Source organism: Lonchura striata, chromosome 1 (assembly GCF_046129695.1).
Source record: "Lonchura striata isolate bLonStr1 chromosome 1, bLonStr1.mat, whole genome shotgun sequence".
NCBI classification, from domain to species: Eukaryota; Metazoa; Chordata; class Aves; order Passeriformes; family Estrildidae; genus Lonchura; species Lonchura striata.
This window is the reverse complement of record NC_134603.1, coordinates 136,523,527-136,545,938: the sequence shown is the minus strand read 5'-3', so window position 1 is coordinate 136,545,938 and position 22,412 is coordinate 136,523,527. Positions and strand designations below refer to the sequence as shown.

The following is a 22,412-nucleotide window of genomic DNA, read 5'->3' as shown; positions in this document are numbered from 1 at the left end:
CAGCTGGTTGCAAAGCCTGCTGCTCTCCTCTGGTGTCTCAGCTGCCGCACTTCCTTTCAAGTGATGTAGACTAGATATAGACTTGAATTTCTTGTTTTAGTCACCTTCTATGGCTGACAAATAAAGCAGCAGCCCTAGCACTGATAATGAAGATCCAGGTGAATGACAGGTGAATGATGGCACTGTTTTGAAAAAAAAAACTGGCAAGGACTGATATTTTTACTTTGAAATTTTGTTTCTAATTTCACTGTTTTCCACAGGTCATGCATCCTGGTTTTTTTGGAGGAGTGCATTGAAAGGCAGCAGATTTACCTCCTTTTTTGCCTTCCAGTTTCAGCTAAAATTTCTTCCCCCACTCTAAATCAAGTGGTAGGAGCTACTATGACACGCTGTGTATGAAGCAGCTGCTAAAGAAAAGTAACTATTCCTTAAACCCATCTTGTTTTTGACAGGTTTCCAAAAGGCTCCACAACAATATAATCAAATCAAGAAACTAGTGGAGAAACATGTTCAGGTTTGGTTTGGTTTTTTTTTTTTTTTTTTTTTTTTTTAATTTTTAATCTTCACTTTACAATCTGAATCTGCAAACTGAGGCGTAGGTGAGTGTCTGCTTGACTGTGGTGGGTAACCCATGCAACAGTCTGTGACGCATTTACTCTGGTTGATACATATAAATGTACATACATACACAGACGCACATATATATATGTATTTGTTTAAAAGACCGGATATATGAACATACACACACAGATATATATATATATATTTGTTTAAGAGAGTGGACACTTTTCAGGGGCAACAGAGTCGTTGAGCAGTGTCTTCCTTCTCAATTTAGCAAGAAGCGCTGGTGCAAATGAGCGCAGTTTCATCAGTAATTTCCTTCTTTCCTGTGCGGGCTGCGAAAGGACTTTCCGAAAACATCACCGTCCGCCTAACTGCGGCCCGCCGGGCCCGCGGCAGCGCCAGCCCGCGGCAGCAGCCGCACCGCCTCCCCTCATGAGGACGGGCCCCGGCGGCACTCGGGCACCCGCCCAGCCACCGCTCCCTGCGCCGGCCGCCCCGGCTCGGCCTGACCCCCACGGGCACCCCGGGGGCGGCAGGGCCGGCGGTGGCCTCGGCCCGCGGCTCCCCGGGGCGGGCGGGGACGGAAGCGGCGGAACGGGCGGGCGGTGCGCGGGAGGGGCGGGCCGAGCATGGCGGCGCTGCGGGTGCTGGAGCTGTACAGCGGCATCGGCGGGATGCACCAGGCCCTCAGAGGTACCGGCCCGCGGGGCTCCGTGCTGCCCGCCCCGCCCTCGGGGGCTCCATCCTCCTTCCCGAGAGGGCCCCGCCTCGAGGAAGGGGGACAGTGCAGGGTGCCTCCCTTGCCGATGGGCGGGCACAGGTGGCCCCTCTTCTCCCATAGCCCCTGGCCCAGTCCGGCGTGTGGCACCAGGTACCCAGGAGCACGTTGGGACTGGAATTAAGGATCCCTGCTCCTTGTTTGGCCCAGGCAGCTGCTTCTGCAGAGGCCGTGATTTTGTGCTTGTTATTATGTGCTCTGTGTCATACAGAGGCACCCCTGCTGCAGATGGGATGGGGATCACTGGGATGCCCAGGATGATAACCACAGGAGCCAGGGTTTCCCACACGTGGACTTGGTTTTCATAGGCCATAGTTAGGTGAACAGCTGAGCCGTGTTGAGTATGAGCAAGCCTGACCATCTGAGGCTGGTGTAATATTTTATAAACATGAAAATCAAATATGGAATTTCAGCTGGTATAGGGAGTTCACACCACGTTCCCAGGTGAGTTTTTGATCTGGCAGAAGGAACCCTGGAGCTCAATTTGCTGAATTGTTAAAGCATGGCCCGGGTGACCTTCAGCAGATCTTGTAGACTCTCTGTGAATTGGCTTCCCCAAATTAAAAATTGAGTTAGGGTTATTGATTTCTGTTGTAAAGTACCCTGGACCTTATTACTTTGAAGGCCATGTCTCAACACACATTAGTATAACTTACGATAATCACTTATGATAAGTATAGCTTACGATAACAATTTTAACTGTAACTACAATCCTTCAAATCTTTCAGCCTTCAGGAGCATTAGCAGAGAGCATTGTCATAAAAACATCCAGTTGAAACTTGCCTTGTCTTGCTATTTTTCCAGGGAGCTATGGAATATTAAGGCTATGCTTATGGACTGAAATCCATTTAGCATAATTTATTTACTTAAAACACACGGTTGTCAGAGTAGCATTTTTCCTACTATTCTATTTTTGCTTGAATGTATCTAAGTGCTGTATTTATGAACATAAATATATAAAATATATTTTAATGTATTTATTATATGTATATAAATACACAACAAAATAGTTTCCTGCATTATTCCTAGCCACCTGTTTTTGAGGATGTATTTTCCTTATTTCCAGAGACATTCTTTATTAAGAGGCAAGTATAGCTTTGCCTGGAACTGCACATTTTGGAGGTTTTGTAGAATGAAAACAGTGTGTTATGTCTTCTATATGGTGTACACACTAATGGTAACATGCGTCTTTTCTGGTAACCAGGTTCTTGAAGTGATGGCAAGCTATCCATGTTTGTTGTATTATAAAATATTTCCATATTTCCGCAGAAAGTGGACTGGTTCCTGAAAGTTAGTCTACACCATGGTTTCTTCACTCTTTATTGAATTATCTAGCTGTGTTTTTGCCATAATAATGGATGTCTTGGGGCAGCTTAGTAGTGTGCTGCAATGTTTAATAAATTATAATGCTAGATGTGATGTCCTGTGAATTTCCACCTGGGAAAACATAATTTATAACTCAGTAAATACCTAAAAGTGTGGGAATGTTGGGAATGCCTCATTAGATTATCTGAAGACTGTAAAGTTTTGTCCAAGATACACAGAATTAGGGATGCCCCAGCAAATAGTTACTGCAAACAGGAGGTCTTGAAATCATGTCACTTAATGGTGTAGTTTGGAGACTGAAGGACTTAACTAAACCCCCTTTATAATTTCCTGAAAAGGTGCATTTACTTCTACATTACTGTTTCTGAACTTGCTGACAAAGCTGATTCAGTGTCAGTCTTTGGTGTAATTTCTGTTCTTATGGATTTGCATTTGACTGAAGAAATGGCAATAGGTATGAACAGTAAAACTGAGCTTTTTCTGTAGTGGTATCAGCCAAAGCAGATAAAGAGACTGTAAGTAAGGACATTTATTATTTGTGTAAATGACCCTAACTAGTTCAAAATGGTCGGGTACCAATTGAAATTTGCAAAGTGACTAGACACAAAGCTATTTGCATTACAGTTGGTATAATATTTTTCAATCTGGATGCTTGTTTGTCTGGGAAGCCTATGAGAGTCTAGCCCATAAGCATTGGGAAATGCTTATGTCTCAGGAAACGTCTAAACCATACACTTCTAGATGAAAATATTGTTTAGAATCTTATTAAAAGTAATAGGCAAATTGATTAAAAGGTGTCCTACAAAATTTGCACAAAGTATTTAAGAACAGGTTATTATATAAAACTATTTTTGATGAATTGGATTTCATTTAGGAGCAGAAATGTACTTGGGCATTTGATAATTTCTCCTGGTTTTTAAAGTCCTTTAGACATCTGGATTCAGTTTTCTTACACAATTTATGAATGAACAAAGTAAAGTCAAGGGGCATTAAAGTGTTTGCTTTTACGTGCAAATAAAACAGAGAAGAAGTGAATGTTCTGCTGTAAGTACTTTAATAATGTGTTTCTTACATGTTTTTGGCCTGTATCTGTACATGAAACCATGCTGTTTGAAAAGGTCTCTCATCCTATCCTTCATTTAGCAAGTGGCAGATTGTTCAGCATCTTCTTTTAAATCATGTATAGAAATATTAGAAGGATTGTAGGATTTTTTTTTCCATATAAATATGAAGTTTGAAAGAAAGGCCTCCATTGTGCCAGTGCTTCCATAAGCCAGATGCACAACAGATGATGATTATGTATAATAATATATTATCTTAGTATGGTTTCTAGTGAATCTATAAGCCAAGAAAAATAATAGGAATATGTAGACAACTAAGGGAGCATGTAATATTTCAGTGGCAGCATCCCAGAAAAGCCTTGCTCAACAAAAGGGATTCTGCAGTTCTTGTAACCTACTTCCTGCCATGTAATGGAGTTAGTTATGGTTAATTCAGCTGGTCCCACTTTCTACTTTTCTGTGAAATTGCCAGTGTTTCAGTTGTCAAATAGGTATTTCTCAGGAAATCTGACACTGACTTTTCTACCTCAATGCCCTTCTTGGCTGTGATCTTTCAAAAACTTAGTTGTAGTATAGCTTGCAGGATGAAGATGATTGTTGTTTTGGCAGCTATCATTAACATAGAATGCATTTGGCACCAAATATTATGCAATTGGTTTTGAGATTGTCCTTGCCTACCGTAAAAAATAATTACATTTTCACATATTGATGGAAGTTTATAGTCTCTTGTAAGTATTTCCTGGTAATGAGTACATAGAAGTTGTGAGTACATAGTTTCATAGTTTAATCACATTCTTTTTGTCAGTGAAGAGAAAGTTGAGAAAGTTGTTTCTGGATGTAGGTTTCAGTCTGAAGCTGAAAAAGAAAAATCTTGGGGATTGTCTAGCTCTGTGTTGGTACTTTAGCTATAGATAATTCAGCACATGTAGAATTTCTGGTTTTAGATTTTGAATGCTTTATAATAATATTTTAACGCCAAAGACCTGCAAAAATATACCATCTTTTGCTGGTATCTTTTCATAAAGATGCCATCAAAAGATGGTAAAGTTGAACTTAGTTAAAGTCAGAAATCAGTGGGTCTGTTCATATTCATACTCTTGAAAGACTGAGGCAGCTAAGGGATGAAAGTGCATTTCTTTCTTCTTCCCATGCTGTAGCCCAAGCCTTTTAGTATTTATAAAGATTAATGTTTAAGTCAAATATGTCTAAATCTATGATAATTTTTTTTATGTGTGTGTGAATTAATTTGTTCTTTATAAAGTGCAGAGTTTCTGCAGTGAAAAATAGTGGTTTATTTTTAGAAAATCTATGGCTACATATTAATTTCCTTAGTAACTTTCCATGAAACAAACAGCCCGCTCTCCCTCCTTCCCAACCAAAACAAACCTAAACTGGTTTATTAATTTAGGCAGCTTTCCCGTGAAAAATGGGTTCCATGTCTCTGCCACAAGCATTTGTAATCTGCCAGGTCCCTGAAAAGAGTCTTCTTGCATGAAACACTAAAGGACATATTCTAAAAAAATACCATAAATTTGCAGTGATGAAGTTGGTGATATTTTTCCTCTGCAATTGTTATATTTCAGTTTTACAGAGTAACAGCTATTGTCTCTTGTGCTCTGTCAGCTGTGTTTGTTCATTTTAGTTGATTGACTCTGTGAATTGCACAGCACAGTAAACTGGTGTGTGTATTTACACTGGGCAAAGCTATCCCACCAGGAGAGGCAAAGGAGACAAAACTGGCTCTGGCATTCAGCACAATGCAAAACAACAGATTGCTGGTTTGAGCAAGTTTTTACGCCTAAACTCAATTTAATGCTTCTCCAAAATACAGCTCTTTGTAGCACAGGATGGTACCAGTTGTGCTATAATGTAAGTTTATAAGGTTTATATGGCTTAACATGATAGAATCCTTTACAAATAGAGCAGTGAAGGGAGTTGCTAAATATTCTGCAGGAACCAAGTATTGAGTTTACTGATAGTCATGTTGACTGTAGCCATGGACAGTTCAGCCTAATCATTTCAGCCAAGAACTGACAACTCAGAAATTAAATCTTTGCTCTCTGTTTTAAAAGGAAACAGGACTGACAAAACTTGTGACTAATCTTCCCTTTTCCATCTGTTTCCATATACCTGTCAGAACAGATAATTGTTCTGGATCCTATTTTCCAGTATACTACAATCTACCACTACCCTTGCTATAACACAGTGTATTTCATGTATTTTGTTGACATTGATGACTCTATTGCAAAAGTACAGTAGTGAATATAAACAGATCTATATTAATTTCAAAGTCTGCAGAAACACATGACAAAGGAATCAATTCTAAAGAGGAAAAGGACAGATATTGTAATGTCAGAAATGTTATTTCTGGCATTTGAAGGTGACACTCTTTGGGTTTACTTTTTCAAATCAGAAGCTAATGCACACATCCTGTCTTTGTTTCAGATGCATCACCTTCCAGTCCTTACAGCAGTGTCCCTTCCCCTCAAGAATGACAACTCCATAGCTGAAAGGGCTTTGTAAGCATTGTGTATTCAGTAGAGAACTGGGACCCAAAGTGTGATTGCTGCCTCTTTAGACAGTTTAAGTAACAGTCAAAGAGTTTTCTGTTGTCTGTGTCCCAATAGGTTTTAAGCTTTTAGTACATTACTAATAGGATGATACAAATTTGATTTCACCTGCTTTCAGCCAAGAGAAAATACTACAATCTAGTCTGCATAAAAATAAGTTGTAACACCTCCCTCAGTAACTTCCCCATCATGTCTGTGGCTTCCATTTGAGCTATTTGAACTCATCTTGCTCAGAAATGAAAAGTCTCAGTTCAAAGACTGGTGTTGAGGAATCCTGCAAATTATGTATTCCAGCAGCCTCTTAGTTTCACTTAGGATATGTGTATTATTTTTTCTTTAGTCTGAATAAAATTATACTATTTTCTGCATTTTGTAATTATCTTAAATATCTTTGTTTTGAAAATTTGATGTACTTTATTGAGGGAGATAAAAAAATCCCCAGAGCTGTGTATGTGTATATATTGAAGTTCTTCTATGTATTTTGGGGAGTTGATTTAACATCCCACCAAGTCAGCGATTCCTGAGTTGGTTTTGTGCCTTTTGTCAGTGGGGATAGTTAAACACAGTGTTGATTCTGTTTTTCTTAGATTCTGCTTTCAGGCTTTTTTTATGGTGCATTCCTTATAGTAATTTTCAAGTAGTAAATGTAATTGCTATAGAAAAACAGAATATCACAGCTTGACATAATGTTATTTAACTTTCAGGAGAAGTTCTTTAAAAATGTTGCATTTTCTCATTGTTTGAAATTTACACAAGCTTTTCTTTGTTAGGTTGGATGTGTGAGAGCTGCTTGTCTGCTTGAGCTGGTTCATGTGTTTCCAGGGCATTTCCACACAAATACGCTTAATCAGCTTTTAGAGGGAGTGTGTTCTGTAACAGGAATTCTCAAGTGAGCTGCAAATTTGAAATGGAGGAGAAGCTTTGAAAAAATTATCAGGTCTTTGAATTAGGAAGAGAGGATCTCAGATGGAATACTTCAAGAAAAGTTCCTGTCCATTTTCCATGCTGGTTTACATCTCTGGTTTAGACTGAACATTGTATTGCAAGGAGATCCAATAGGTTACTATTAGCTGTGTGCTCTCTTCCAGTATCCCCAGCCTTTTGGGCCTGTGAAGTCCTCAGTAGCTATTTTTGCTTGTATGTGTGCAGGGAGATATTGAATGGATGGCAGTAAAAAAAAGAATGTCTGAATCATGAGTTGTGAGAGAAAGCACACAGCTTGCCTTCCCAATTGCCCTTTTTAAACTATGTGTTAATTTAGATAATAATTTGAGGGTCTTGATTTTTTAAATTTTATTTTTCTTCTGGATTACTTGGAAAACACAGTAAGAGTTAGCTTGTTAGGACAATATGTTTTAAGAACTGAAGGAGTGAGTGAGAAAAGCAGTCTCTTAACAGTCTTGGAAGTTTGTTCCTGTTACTTAGATGCTGCAGCTTTGTTTTAGGAAGATGAGAGTATTGGTTCTTGCATATGTTTGTAAATTGAGGCATTCATCCAGCTTTCTTTTCACGCTAGGTGTCAGTGTTAACTTACCTGTTCTGTAATCTCAGGTGTAGTCATGCTATTGTCCTTGTGGATACACCTGTATTTAGTTCTCAGTTACAACTTCTGGTCAAAAGGTCAAGACAGTAATGGCAAATAATGATTTGTATGTTGACCCTTAATGGTCTGTAAGTATTTATCTTGTGAAAAACCTTATCTTTTTGCCCTCGATTGCATCAAATAAACCTGGAAGAACCAGCTTGGTCCTTGCTAAAATGTCTGCTACATTTTTTTCAATACCCAGATTTCTCTTTCATCTTAGTTTTGACTAAGACAGCCTTGAAAACCTGAAAGATAGTGGATGGATGGTAACTTCATTACTCAAAATTAAATGTGCTGGGATCATTCCAGTTGGGCTTTTATCTTCTCAAACTGTAAATAATTAGCTGACTAGCAGTAATTCATACGGTGTCTTGTAAGTTCATTTGTTAATGTGTTACTTGAGCATATTTATAGATTATTCGAAGGCATGTGGCTATTTGCCTTGTTTCTTTTGGTTTACAAAAGTTTTTTTAAAGTTGCCTGTGTTTCATCTGAGGCTTTGTAATGCCGACCATAATGTAAATATCCTGGTGGTTGATACTGATCTCGGGTATCAGGAGGTAGGGTCATTTCTCTGCCTGCAGCTGTGACAGTAACCACAACCTGTCTTCTTGGATAAGAAGCTTCAGTGAAGGTATTGTGTTTAGTAATAACAAATAGTGTGACATGATGAGCAATGGAGTAAACACCGCTCTTTTTATCTCTTTAGCTTCTGTAGAACCTATTACTCTGTTACTCTATAAATTAACAGTTGTTTATTTACATTCTTTTTAGTTTATTTTTATTTCAGGGTTTTAGCTGTGAGTTTGTTACACTGTCCTCTCTTCAATAACACCTTTGTCCAACGGAGGAGAAGCTGCCAAGTTTGGTATTTTGGGACCTTTAACTCAAAGGAGGCAGCAGTTGAGTTTGAGGCCTAAGGCTTTACTGAAATGTAAGCACAAATGTTTTTCAGGAAGCTTAAATTTTTATTGGAAGAGTAGACATATGTCAAACGTATTGGTGCTATTTTTTCATAATGAGAAAAAATAGTCTCTAAAATAACACACTTATTTCTTTTAAGTTGTCAGAGAATAAGGTAGTGGCAGTGGGGCTTGGCAGGTTGACTTAGGATTCCTGTAGCCAGGAACTTGCTGGCCACAGAGACCTGCACAGAGGTGAAAATGTTGTAGAGGTGCACCCTGTTTGGAATTTTTTTACCTACTTTACTTATCTACTTTTTTAATCTACTTTAGCTTCCATTTTTGGATATATAAAGAAGGGAAGTATTGCCCATATGATTAGAAAAACAGTATGTTTTTTATACAAAGTTTCAAAGATAACACAGCAGAATTTGATTGTGTAATTTGCCTTTTGGTTTTGAGCAATGCTGTAAGACAACTGAACAAATACATTTTTCTAAGAGTAGTAAAGAGAAGCTAGAGTTTTCAAATTATTTTTTTAATTTTAGAAAGCTGCACACATGCAGAAGTTGTAGCTGCTGTTGATGTGAACACTCTTGCCAATGATGTTTATAAGCACAACTTTCCCAGCACACCGTTATGGGCAAAAACTATTGAGGTGAGTAATTAATATGTTTTTCACCATAGTCTGGCATTTGTAAGATGTGAGTTGCTTTCACTGTCTTTATTACTAACAAGAGAAACAGAAATATTTATGTTATTATGAATAAAGTAGTTTTGCATTAACTTTGGTTGCTTGTGCTGTGTTTGCTTGTTGAAGTAAGAGGGATTTCATACTGAAGGCTTTTCTTGTAAGTCTTGCCTTCTGCATGAAGAAAGGTTATATAAATGTCAAGAGGAACACTTATCATCACTGAAGGAATGTCAAAAATCATATTTTTGGATTAAAAAAAATATTTTCATGTACTTTGAAAAAATTTAATTAAATTACTAGGGGCATGCTTTTGTTTTGAAGTTATAGTTGGGCTCAGAGGAACACAAAAAACTATATTGGACTGAACACTCTTGAAATCTTTTTTAATGGGCTCAATAGATAAAATGTTTTAGGAATTCTGTCACTTGCCAAATTATTTGAAAAATAACTAAGTAAAATTGGATTCTGTATTAATAGATGATGGGCAAGCTAGGCATGACGTTTTGCATGGATTGAGTTAGAAATTACTGTATACTTCTGAATCTTCTTTTACAGTTTTACAACATGACAGTAAAAGATACTGTGCCTGTTTCAAGACACCAGTTTAAGTAAGAGTTAAATAGGCGGCTAAAGGTTAATTGCTTATTCAGCACTCAATTATAACTGGCTAAATGATAGGTTATTGTTTTATAATGGAAAAAGAATATGAATCTTTGCCTGTATCATTTTATAGAAGACAAGAGCAGATTATTAGAGCCAGTGACACCTTCTTCAAATATAATGGAAAAGAATAGCAGCTTTTTTCTAGTGTTCTGAGGGTAGCTACATTAGCTGTATAGGTATCCCTCAGAATATGTAAGGAGTGATTTCTTTGTCCAAGTCATAATTACTTGATCATTGTCCTTCCCTCCTGGCCCCTTAATGTGTTGATCCTCTAGTGTTGGTGAAAAATTAGTTTAGAGAAATTTCTACCAGTGTAATTAATTCCTACCACAGACCTAATTCTTTATTTTCTAAGCAGGATTGTCTTTGTAGAGGAGAACTCCAGCCATACAATATCTTTGACTAATTTTTATGGGGGAAAAACTATGAAATAGACTTTATAGGATGCATTGCCAGTGGGCTCCTAAGAGCTAAAACCCATAATTTGAATCCGTAAAAATTATCATATTTGCACTTGAGCTACTTTTCTTCTCAGATATGTTTACACATATTTTGAGTATGTGAACACTGGTTGTGATATTCAAAGACTTCCTATCTGAGTAATGATACTTTAGTTTCAGGAGAAGTAACAGTTGACTGAAAGAACCACTAAACACCTCAAAGAATGAACAGATACAAACCTCACGATTATGTATAAATGCTAACCTTATTAGTATTAGTGTTTTGTTTCATATGAAGAGCAGTGAATGCATATTTACATTTTATGGTCTGCCAAGGTAGAAAATATTTTTAAATTACTAGCTCAAGTGATATATTAGGTAGTTTTTTGCTAAGTGGAAGTAAGAGGGGTTTGACTGGAAAGATTACTTGAGAATTTCATACAGTTCACAGCACTCAACAGTCTTCAATTTTTTTCTGTTTTCAGGGCATAACACTGAAAGAATTTGACAGATTATCTTTTGATATGATTTTGATGAGTCCTCCCTGTCAGCCTTTTACAAGGTAGATACAGCACACTTGGGAAAAAAGTGTAGTTATTGCACTGTATATGGTCAAAGGAGAAATGTTATCAAGAGTGACACTATGTGTGGGTAATCTGTGTATCTTTCTCTTCCTAAGAAAATGTGTTATAGCTCTGTTCACCATGATGTTTACTGAAGTGAAAGAAATGCAGCAATTTGCATCTTAATTGTTGATCACCTTCTTGCATATGTATATATTATTTCAGTTTAACCTAATCACCAATTTTGTGAACTGTATTGTTCCTCTAATAGTGAAATTTAGTGTTTAGGAGTCCTGCCTTTCCTTTTAGATACTAATCTAATATTTTTCTGGGGAAACTCCAGAAGGAGGATTGGAATTTCTCAGTTCTGCCTGAGACTTAAGAGTGTAATGTGGTTTTATTTGTACTCATGTACACAGACAGATTATTCTGAAGAATATTTCTATTTTAGCCAAGACCAGAAGGATAATGGCTTTGAAATGATTTTATGGATGATAAGGAGAAATATCTTGATGATTAAAGAGTGAGTTTAATGAGATGTTATTTGTCAGATTAATTTGGAATTCATATCATTTGACAGCAGTGACCAGTGGGGTAAGATTCTAGTAACTGCACTCATGCAAAGTAGGAGCTTAATGAAAAAAGTCTGTTGATGGTGATAATAATGACTGTGTAAGAAAGTATATCTCATTGAATGTTCTAAGATTGAAAAGCAATCTCTGTAAAATGGTACTGATCTGTAAAAATGAATTAGTACAAAAAAAAAAAAAACAAAACAACAAACCTCTGATGTATATAGGAAACATTTCAGATTTTTGTTCTTTATAATACGATGAAAAGAAAAATCTGTATGGCTAATTAATTTAGATACATGTTAAAGCTCTTATCTTACCAAGCTTTTTTTTTTTTTTTTTTTTTATTAGCTAATACAAGTATAAGCTAGGGAAACACACGCCTGGCATCATTACCATTTTTGTAACCTACATAATCTTTCCAGTTTAGTGTTAGAAAATTGATTCCAAAGTTATTCATGTGGGCTCAATCCTGCTAAATGGTGAACAATGAGGCTTTAATTCATAGAAGTAATTTAATATATTCAGTGCAAAATAGCAGGGTATTCCCAGAAACCCAGTGGGGGTTTTTTGTTCATTCAGAGCCAAGTATGTTCAAAGGCTTTGCTGGACAAGACCAGAATGCTAAAGCCTTTGCAGACAGGGGAGTGGATTTCATTACTGAATGCTTCCATTTTAACCTTGCTGTGAGCTGATGGATTCCAGGGGCAGACATTCATTCCTTAGAGCATCTCTCAGGACACTGCCTCTGTGAGCAGGTCCTCCTGTCTGTACGTGATGCTTTTGCAGAATCCCCTTTCGAAACTCAAAGCAAAGTGTCAGCATTCTGTAGAAAGATGTAACTCAAATGCCAGTGTGCCCTGAGTAATACACCGGTGTTTCTTTATTCTTTCTTAGAACTGGCCTGCAAGGTGACGTGTCCGATCCACGGACCAAGAGCTTTCTCTATATCCTTGATATTCTCCCAAGGTATAAATGAACTTCTACCTTCATTGTAAAGCTAGACTTTGTTGTAACTAGGTCTTCTACATTTCAGTAAGACAAGATAATCTTTATTGTTTTAGAGGGACACTACTAGTGCTGTATTCTGTGTTTGTTTTCACATGATCATATGTGACTTACAAATACTTGCATTTTACTAATGCTGTAATCACTTCATTGTTGCTGTATATGCTTTCATCATCTGGTTTCCTTTTCATTATGTCTGTTTAAACTGTGCCTAGATGATAAATTAAAAGAGTTCTGTCCAGTTCAACTTCAAATTTGCATTGATTTTACATAGAAACAGGAGTAGTTTGCCTATTGGTCTCATGGAAACATGAAAAGTTTTTAAAATATTGGGTTAGATTTAACATATAGTCATCTTTTGAAGAGGTACTGTGGCATTCACATTCTCAGGACAGAGAGACATAATTCTGTCTCTCAAGAGAAGCACAGAGAGAAGAAGAGAAAACAATCTTTATCTCTGCTCCTTTGTTTTCCCCATGTGGAATTTGGTATGGAGATTGTTTACCTGAAGTGATTGCTTGATTGGATTCTGGTGAAGGTTGTTTGGGTTCAATGACCAATGGGATCCGGCTGTTTCTTGGACTCTCAGCAGGCAGTCACGAGGTTGATAGCTAAGTAAGAAGTATGTAAATAGAATAGGATAGTCTCTCTTTAAATAGTATATTAATGTAATATAGTATAGTTTTAATAAAGCTATCCTTCAGCCTTCTGATCTGGAGCCAGACATCATAATTTCTTCCCAGTTGGGGTTGCCTTTTTTACCATAAGGTACCATTTGAAAATTGGTTTAAGTATGCTATTGACTCTACAATGCAATGCATCTTGCAACCACTTCTGTTCATTCATAAAGTCTCTGTTCTTTTTGGTGCTGCTTCTAGATATCTTGGGGCAGATTTGTTTTTGGTCTGTAGTACAATCTCTTGCTTGGAGTAGTAATACTAAAAAATTTGAATAGCACTGCATTGTCTGGACAGTGTCCTTGAATTAATCTGTTGTTTTTTGCCTGGTCATATCCCAGTTCCTAATAAAACAGCCATAATTATTTTTATTAGTGGCAGTCTTTCTTCACCTGGAGACTAGGACAGCTGTTCCCTATATATTCCTCCATTAGTTCATCTTGCTGTCAGGATTGGAAAAGGACAGGTGAATGTTTGATATCTCTTTTACTAATTTTTTTTTTTCATGAATGCTTTCAACACAGAAGGAAGCCAGTACAAAAAAGCCTTTCTTTCAAAGTGATGTTAGCACTGAGAGAAAAGAGTCTTCATCCTTGTTCCAGAAACTTTATGCAGCCAACAGCATTAAATGGAACTGTGTCTTTGCCTTTGTCATGAGCAGAGAGAGAACAATGACACAGAAGGGCTGAGTGGCTTGGCAGGGCCATACATAAGAAATCTGTGGCAGACAACACAGAACAAAACACAGATTCTGTAGCCCAGTAAGTTAGACAATTCCTAGATAAAAAAGAATTGTTATTATTACTCCCCTGCTTCTGTCAGAGACACAAAATTAGGGAGAGAATGTGGGTTGTTTAGAAGTTGCAAAGCATTTCTTTTGAGGAACAAGAAATGTAATACAGGTATCCAACTGATCTGTTAAAATGATAAATGAAACCTGGCAGATACTGATTAAGTTAATAATTAGTCAGAATAACAGTATCTACATATCCTTAAAGTCATCCTGACCTCAGGATTCCTTTCCATTAAACTGAAACATAGTTAAGAGGCTGGCTGTTTTTGGACATTGTAGTTCATTAATACAGAAATATTGCCCGCTGCTGTGGACTTAGCTGGATAAACAGCAGAAGCTTTTCCTTCTCAAAACCAGAGTTTTAGACACTCCAGGACCTGAATTTTTATCATCATGATGCAAAGGGCTTGGGCTTGGCTGTCTCACTTTTATCTCAACATCCCAGGAGACACAGCTAATGTCCCTTATCTCCTTGGGGAGGGTTCTTGAAGCAGCACCTACTCTAAGTAGTCAGTAGAAGGTTCAACGTGGTGGTTTCTGTAGACTTTCTCAGTTCCAGTGGATTTGTGTTTTACTAAGATAGTGCTTATGTGTTTTTTGAATATGATACATTTGCGAGAGATTGAATATGGAGTATTTCAGCCCCAAAAAAAGAAATTCTTATTATGGGAATGATCTGTTTACATTCTAAATTGCTGTATGCATGCAGTTTATGAAAAGTATAAAATCATTTCTCATCCCTTAGATGTACTTCGTTTCTGTTCAGTCATTTATAATGAATTACTAAAATGAGATTCAGAGGTAGCCTGGGATGACAAATATTAGAGATAATGGAAAGGACAGTTTCAAGATCTGGAAAGACATGGGAAATCCTTGGAGCACCCAGCCAGCAAAGTCCAACCCAAGTGGTCCAGATACTGTCTGTTTATTGTGTCCAAGCCATAACCCAGCAAAATCCAATACTAAAACATCAAAATGCTGCTTTTACAGAAACATTTTTAATGTTAATACCTACCAAGTATTTAACACTTCCTCTTTGTACAGTAATTACTTGCCTTGTGATCTGTCAATCCCCTGTGAGTGCTGGTATTTCAGGCTGTGCTCTGGGTTCATTGCTGAAAATAAGTTTCATAGTAGTCAATGATGAAGAGTGTGGGTAGATATACCAGCAGATATATTCTCCATTCCTCTGCAAGGAATTTGGCTGATGCTGCTTTTTTCAGCCCAATATTACCTTTTCCCTATTATTTTTAGTATTTTTAAATTTGGCATAGTTTCTTGTACATTTTCCAGTTTCTTGTGAGATACAGTGGTTCTTTTAATTCATGTGTCTTTAATTGGTGGTATTTAAAAATGTGCTGAAACAAATTCTGCTGTGATTTGCTCTAATGGAAGTCCAAAGTCACTAAATTGAATAAGCATGAAGCTGCTGTCTGCAGGCATTAACATCCTACTTCTGTATGTTGTTCTGAGATCTCAGTGTGTGACTGACATTGTGTGTCTACATTAGTCTTAGAGAATTAATCAGTGCTACAGAATGTTCTCAGAGACTTGAGTCTGAATCATCTATGCTTCTAAATTGCTGGAACAGTCCCTGGCACAGTTTGGGCATGCTCTTTTCTCCAGAGATTTAATACGCTGGTTTTGGAATGTGCCTATTTCCAGACCTTTGCACTGATCCTAAAGCTGAGACACCTTCTTCCCCATCAAAATAAAAAAGTCAAGTTTAGAAAATTGAGAATATCTGCAGTTTGAACTCTAAATATGTTGTGTTTCTTTAACCAGTTAAATAAATATGATTTCTGATGTGTTATCAGTAAGGTTTATGTGACATTTTGACCTTGATTTCCAGTATGAGCACTTGAAAACAACAGTTTTATGGCTAAGTAGCAACCGGCTTTCCCCCAACAATTATATTTCCTATTATACACTGAATCTATTTAATAATCTGCTTTAGGAAATGAAAAGTGATAAACATTTTCAAAAGTACATGCATAGAGTACAAGAGGGTACAGGTGTTCATCCAAACATAGGTGGAGTTTGTGGTTTTTACCAGCAGTCCACATTTTTAATTCAGTTGGTTTTTCAAGGATGCTAAACTTTAACAGCTAGCATGATGTGGGAATACTTTGATCTTTCTACTAGCTAAACAGATCTGTGGATGAATGTAATGTACTTTACATCTTGTTACACTGATTTGCTTTTTTTTCCTTGTAGGCTTCAGAAGCTTCCAAAATACCTACTTTTAGAAAACGTTAAAGGGTTTGAATCCTCTTCTGCGAGGTAAACTCTACTTAATTTATGCAGGTTTTAGTTTGCAAAAAGGATATATTTTTTAGAAGGAGAAGGGATTTATTCTTCAGAAGGGATTTTTATTTCCTAGAATTGGAGTTAACAAAATAGCTGGAGATGGGACAGGAATTAAAATCTTAGGTTGTGAAAAGAGCTTGCTAAATAATTGGTTGTGTCTCTAAGTGGAAAAAATACAACAGTATTTTATTTTTAGTTTTATTTGATGAGTATTTGATTTGATTTTATTTGATGATCATGTTTGCTTTAGAAAAGGTCAGAATTAGTTTTAAAAGAAAAATAGTAATAGGTGTAACAATCAGAGGCTTCAGGGGCTTATTCATGACAGGATCCCATGGTATCTTGTGTTATGGTCACAGAATAGTCTTGGGGCTTTCTTGAGTGCACTGTTAGTAGATTATCCCTGGTTCAGAGCTGCCATCCAGAGATACAGTAAGAAGGTTGTATTTAGTCTTTGTCTGAAATGTGGAAGAGGAAATGTGTCACTACAGTTACCTAATCAGCAGGAAGACTCTCTTGTGACCAAAGCAGGAGACAGTTGCCATCTTTCTTCTCAGTTCTCACTGAAACAGAGTGGAATCTTTCCATGCACTCCTTATAGCACCAGCTGCCACCCTGTTTGTCATGCTCTTAATGAATGTGGCAGGCAGCTGGGAGTCATGCTCAACTGGTTCAGTGTTCAAGGTCTTCTCTTGTAGCCCCCAGGATTCCTTAGGCTTGGCCTTGCTGTCCAGTGCTTGGAACAAGCTGTACTGCAGAAAACACCCCAGTTAGGACACTTACTTTCTCTTAAGACACCTGGGATGAAGTCTCACATGCAATGCTGGGTACAGGTCACAGCTCCTGTCTATTGTATAGTTCCAGTCTAGGGCAGTCTGTATGGAATACAGAAGAAAAGTATTTTTAAGATTATTTCCCTTACAGTCTTTTTCCATTGTTTATAAAGCACTGTCCCACCTCACTTTTATAATCAAAACTACTGATTTTTGTCATCCCTCTATTTAGCCTTTTTGTTAGGTTTAACTGGTGCTGTGTATAGGAGCAGCAGGAAGTAGTGAGCTATTCGTAGTGATTTTAATCTCCTGTTTTATGAATCTCAATAAAGAGAGTATCTTCCCCTCTGATTAGTTTCCTTGTTGACACACTACAATTACTTTCCTAGAGATAGGATGTTTCTGAAGAGGCATTTGCACTGTAGTAAGAGTGAGGTGCCTTTGAATGTATAATAGTCTCTAACACTGAACTTTATATGTTGTCTCTCAAATTCAGTAATGGATGACATATCAATAATTTGCTGTCCAATTATTTCAATGAATGCTTTGGTAAATATGATGTTGAATTTAAGCTGTGTTTATTTAGGATTAAAAAAGAGGCTGAAGACTAGGTGAAGGGAATAATTGCTTTTTAATTCCTTTCAGAAATGAACTTTTGCAAACACTAGCAACATGTGGATTTAAATATCAGGAATTTCTCTTGTCTCCAACCTGTGTGAGTACTAAAATTGCTCTATCATTATTTAATTGTTCAAAATGTACTGAGTACAAGAACATTTGAAAATTCTGTATTAGAAAAGAGAGTCATGCCTGAAGCTGAGGTACACTTGAAAGAGAAAACCAACTGACATGACTTCTGATTTCTCATACTGGCTTATGCCAGTGTTGTATTGCTGTTTGTGCTCAGATCCTAGTCCCATATTGCTTTGCTACCGTTTGATATTTTTAAGAAGGCATGAATTTACACTGTAACCAGGAAGGTGGTTTTCCCTGCAGGAGCCTCATTGCTTCAGAGCCTCTGGATTTCCCAGCACAGAAAATGTGACTGTTTCTTGTGGGAGGAGGAGCTTTGTTTCCATGTCACCCTGGAAACTGAAAAAAATTTGAGAGAGATTTCGGATTGTGCAAGACTAACTGGAATCAGTGAAGTACCATAATATTTGAGAGAAGCTAATAGAATGTAGCTTGAAAACCAATTGTGATAGATTTATTTAATTGTTAGGTGTCTTACATTCCTTGTTTAAAAAGGCAAAGAGAGACTTTTTTGCTTTTAACAGAAAACAGGTAGTACCTGTCCCAAGAAATTGTGAGGCATGTGAATTTTTACATTTGTGTCACATAAAATTTTATTTACATTCATATTCATTTACAGAGAAGGTCAAAACCATGAGATGCAGAGAATAATTGCTCACTTGGATCTTTGGAAGTACTTAGGTATGGAAGTTACAAGTGTGTAGATATTATCAACTAATACCTAGAGAATACCCTGGAAAAAAGGAGGCTTCAGGGTGACTTAATTGCAGCCTTCCAGTACCTGATGGGAAACTAGAAGACAGAGAGGGGCTAACAAGAGTTTGTAGTAACAGGATAAGGGGGAATGGATTCAAACTTAAAGAGTAGTTTTAGGCTATATTCAGGAGGAAGTTCTTTGTGATGAGAGTGGTGAGGCACTGGAGCAGGTTGCGCAGAGAAGCTGCGGATGCCCCGTCCCTGGAAGTGTTCAAGGCCAGTTCTGAGCTGGCCTGGTCTAATGGAAGGTGTCCTTGCCCACAGCAGGGGGCTTGGAACTAGATGACCTTCAAGGTCCCTTCCAACACAAACCATTTTATGAGTCTCTGATTCTGTGAATACTGATATGTCTGAAGTCATAAAATATATTAGTATGTCATAGTTCTGTTACTGCATCTAATGGCAGATAACTTGTATGATGCTATAGATCACTTTTTCTCTACTATCACATGGACTAAAGGCTTCTGAATTTTGATTACAGCTTGGCATTCCCAATTCCAGGCTGCGGTATTTTCTAATTGCAAAACTTCAACAAGAACCATTTTCCTTTCAAGCTCCTGGTCAAGTGAGTCTATTCATGTTACTTCAGTTTGCTTCATTTCATGAAGAGTGAGGGTTAAGTTTTCAGTTTAGTGCTGTGTGTTGATAAATGGAGAAGAGTGAGTGAGTCCAACAGAAAAGTTAACTTCTGTCTCCTTTTTCAGCCTGGATATTGAGCTTTGTAAGGACTGATGTGCAAATTTGTGGCTTAGATGGCTTTAGACAGTTGGGAGATGTGTTTTCTAGCCTGATAGTGGGCTAGAAAACAAGCATACTGCTATATTTTTTACACACTTGGAAAGGTCTTTCTGCAAAGGCAGTTATTTGAGGCTGTTCTGACATCATTGCCAATAGGTCAACTAATCTTGATACTACTACTTTTTAAATATTCATGAAAATGACATCTAAAGGTTATTGTGAGCATCTCAGAAGGAATTCTTACTCTCTTTGTGGTTGACTGTCAAGTTGTTTATTAAATACAGTTCTTTAATTTTATTTTTGTCACAATTTCTTCTTAGATATTGACAAGATTCCCAGATCGGGATCCAGAAGGTGTACTCAAGGAAAAAGTCGCTGACAAAGTGGGTGAAACCAGTTCTTCTTTGTCCTCTGAGGAGAAGAATCTGGATCCAAACATTGGTCCAGATTCCAGCAGCAAGAGTCTACCAAAAGGGCCTTTTCTGTTTAAGCTTGAAACAGTAGAAGAAATGGAAAGGAAACATAATCAGGATAATGATTCCTCTATTCAAATGCTAAAAGACTTCTTGGAAGAGGAAAATGAAGAAATGAGTCAATATTTCTTACCACCAAAGTCCTTACTGCGCTATGCTCTCTTGTTAGACATTGTTAAACCCACCTGCCGGAGATCCACGTGCTTTACAAAAGGGTAAGTTGCCAAGAAGATATCTTGCTAAATCATGTCCTGAAAATTTAGGTGTATTTTCTCGCTTGTGTCTGTAAAATCATAGGTGTTTTTTCAAAAAATCCTAGGCCTTTGAAAGAAATCTCCTTATATATTGTGCTTTCTGGTCCAGTGGAATGCCTACATGAGAATCTGTCTGGCAGAACATCATGTGTCCACTCCAAAAAGGCATTCACAAAAGACAGTTGCCATTTGTTGTTGACCTTCACAGAAGCTTAATTATCCCTGCGGAAATATGGTTCCAGTAGACTGGTATAGTGCTGATTCATTAATGAATTGCTTTATATTGCTCAATGAAGTTACAAAGTCTCATGCATGACAGATCCATTCCTCATTAAGTCTGTCTCCACTGTTCATTTTATTGATTTCTTGGATTTTTCAGCTATGTAGATCAGAATAGCTGTGGATTGTCATGAAACCAGTTAGATTGGTGCATTACAAATCATACTTGATGGAGCAGAACATCAGTGCTTTTCTGTCTAGTAGTTTTCTGATTTGTACCTTGCAATTTTAAGTTTGACTTCTAGAAGTTGGTGAGTGTTCTGAAACTCCATGGACACCTGGTCAGGAGCTTTTCCACTGAATGCATTTGTATTGAAACATTCTGGTTGGAGCCTGAAAATTTGCGGGAATTTTTAATTCTGATAAATGTTTCTAATTTGATTGGTTTTTTGAGTTTGCTGAGTGTTTCAATAAAATGTCTTAGATGATGAGTTAAAGCTAATTGTAACGTTTTTTTTTTTTAATTAGGAGAAATTAGACTGCCAGATTGACAGAATTCCTGCAGGTTTTTTTTAACTTTTATACAGTAAAGAAGGAGAAAAAGAATTTCTAAGTTTGAAATTTGTGCAGTGGGAAAGGCTTTCCCTCAGGTCTCATTGATATATATGTATGTGCCTTTTCTGCCCTCACTCTTTTGAGATGAGGAGGAGTCAGCATCTTGCAGAATATCTTTCTTAACTAAATTAGTCAAAAAAACCCTTAGCCAGAATGGTGTCTGATGTGTCTATGTATGCCTTAAGTGTCATCAAAAGTAATTGGCCACTTGTGGTTTCACTAAAATACATCATAGTAGTTTGTGGTCATATTTATCAAAATCACACTCAAGGACGCTCCTGAGTAGTTAAAATCAAGTCTCTGTACTTGGTAGGAAATCTGACACTGGGGAAGGTGACTCTTATCCTTCTGCTGATATGGAGGTAGTTGTGGTGGTAGCTCTGTCTGATCTACCATCTTTGTTCTGTTTTCCAAGAGCCTTTGGGGAATAAGGTTGCCAACATGTTTCTCAGTGGAATCATCTCATTTACAGCTCTTCATTAAGAGAGTTTATAATTACATCTCATTAAAGTCACTTTCTGAGGCCAAAAATAAGTCCCTTCTGCATCTGTTCCAGAAGTTCTGTTTTTATATTTCTCTGAAGCATGAGATCTAGGAAAAAGACCCCTGAATGGGGTGGAACAGCACTCTGGATAGTACAGAGTATCTGTCTGTTGTTGTGCCTGTCTGGTGTCTTTCTTGTAAGTTGTGCTGACCATCAGCTTTGAGAGTGGGAGAAAAATTTCCCTCTTTTCTCTTTGGTTTTCAGGTATTTCTATCAAGGTTCATGTGATGGAAATAATCTGGATATGCCTTCTCTAGTCCTTTCTAATTCAGGGACTTTAAACACAGATAGCTCATCAGTGATTTTTGCTATATCAGAGTATGTCATTTGAAAAGCTTTGGTGGAGTATACAGCAAAATGTAATGGCCTGTAATGCATGAGAGATCAAGCAGGTAATTCGGTGTGCCCTTCTGATCCTGACTTCCTGGGCACTTAGTGAATGATTGTTGAGTTCCATGAGACTACCACCACCGTGGTTTCTCTTAGGAGTGTGTTTGTGGTGGCTGAAGTTTTAAAAGGAAATTGACTATTTTAAAGGACAGAGGAAATAAAAATAGTATCTAACTTCTCTAGATGTAGTAATTCCAGATATACTTTAAATTTTTGATATGCTGTTGACAAGAGAAGTGATATCTTTTAAAATAGTGCAAATATCAATTACAGAAGAGTTTTCTTGCTTTGTGGAAATTACTTTCTGTCAGTCAAAATATTGCAACACAATATACCCAGAAAAAATACATGTATGAAATGAAAAGATTTTTTTTCAAACTTACAGAAATAA

At 37.4% G+C, this 22,412-nt stretch overlaps 1 protein-coding gene across 4 annotated transcripts in view; it reads left to right on the top strand.

Moving 5' to 3' along the window:
- Nucleotides 1-1,193: 1,193 nt before the first annotated feature.
- TRDMT1 (tRNA aspartic acid methyltransferase 1) overlaps nt 1,194-22,412 on the top strand; it is a 29,174-nt gene continuing 7,955 nt past the window's right edge. For 2 of the 4 annotated variants that reach the window (XM_021551687.2, XM_021551686.2), the window contains exons 1-8: nt 1,194-1,257; nt 9,335-9,444; nt 11,069-11,145; nt 12,616-12,687; nt 16,414-16,479; nt 17,925-17,994; nt 19,270-19,353; nt 19,847-20,214. In XM_021551687.2, coding sequence (XP_021407362.2) covers nt 1,194-1,257; nt 9,335-9,444; nt 11,069-11,145; nt 12,616-12,687; nt 16,414-16,479; nt 17,925-17,994; nt 19,270-19,353; nt 19,847-20,214 — 911 coding nt within the window. Of the gene's footprint in view, nt 1,258-4,237; nt 8,819-9,334; nt 9,445-11,068; nt 11,146-12,615; nt 12,688-16,413; nt 16,480-17,924; nt 17,995-19,269; nt 19,354-19,846; nt 20,215-22,412 lie in introns of those variants that run through there. The other 2 variants (XM_021551690.2, XM_021551689.2) reach the window with 2 other exon arrangements.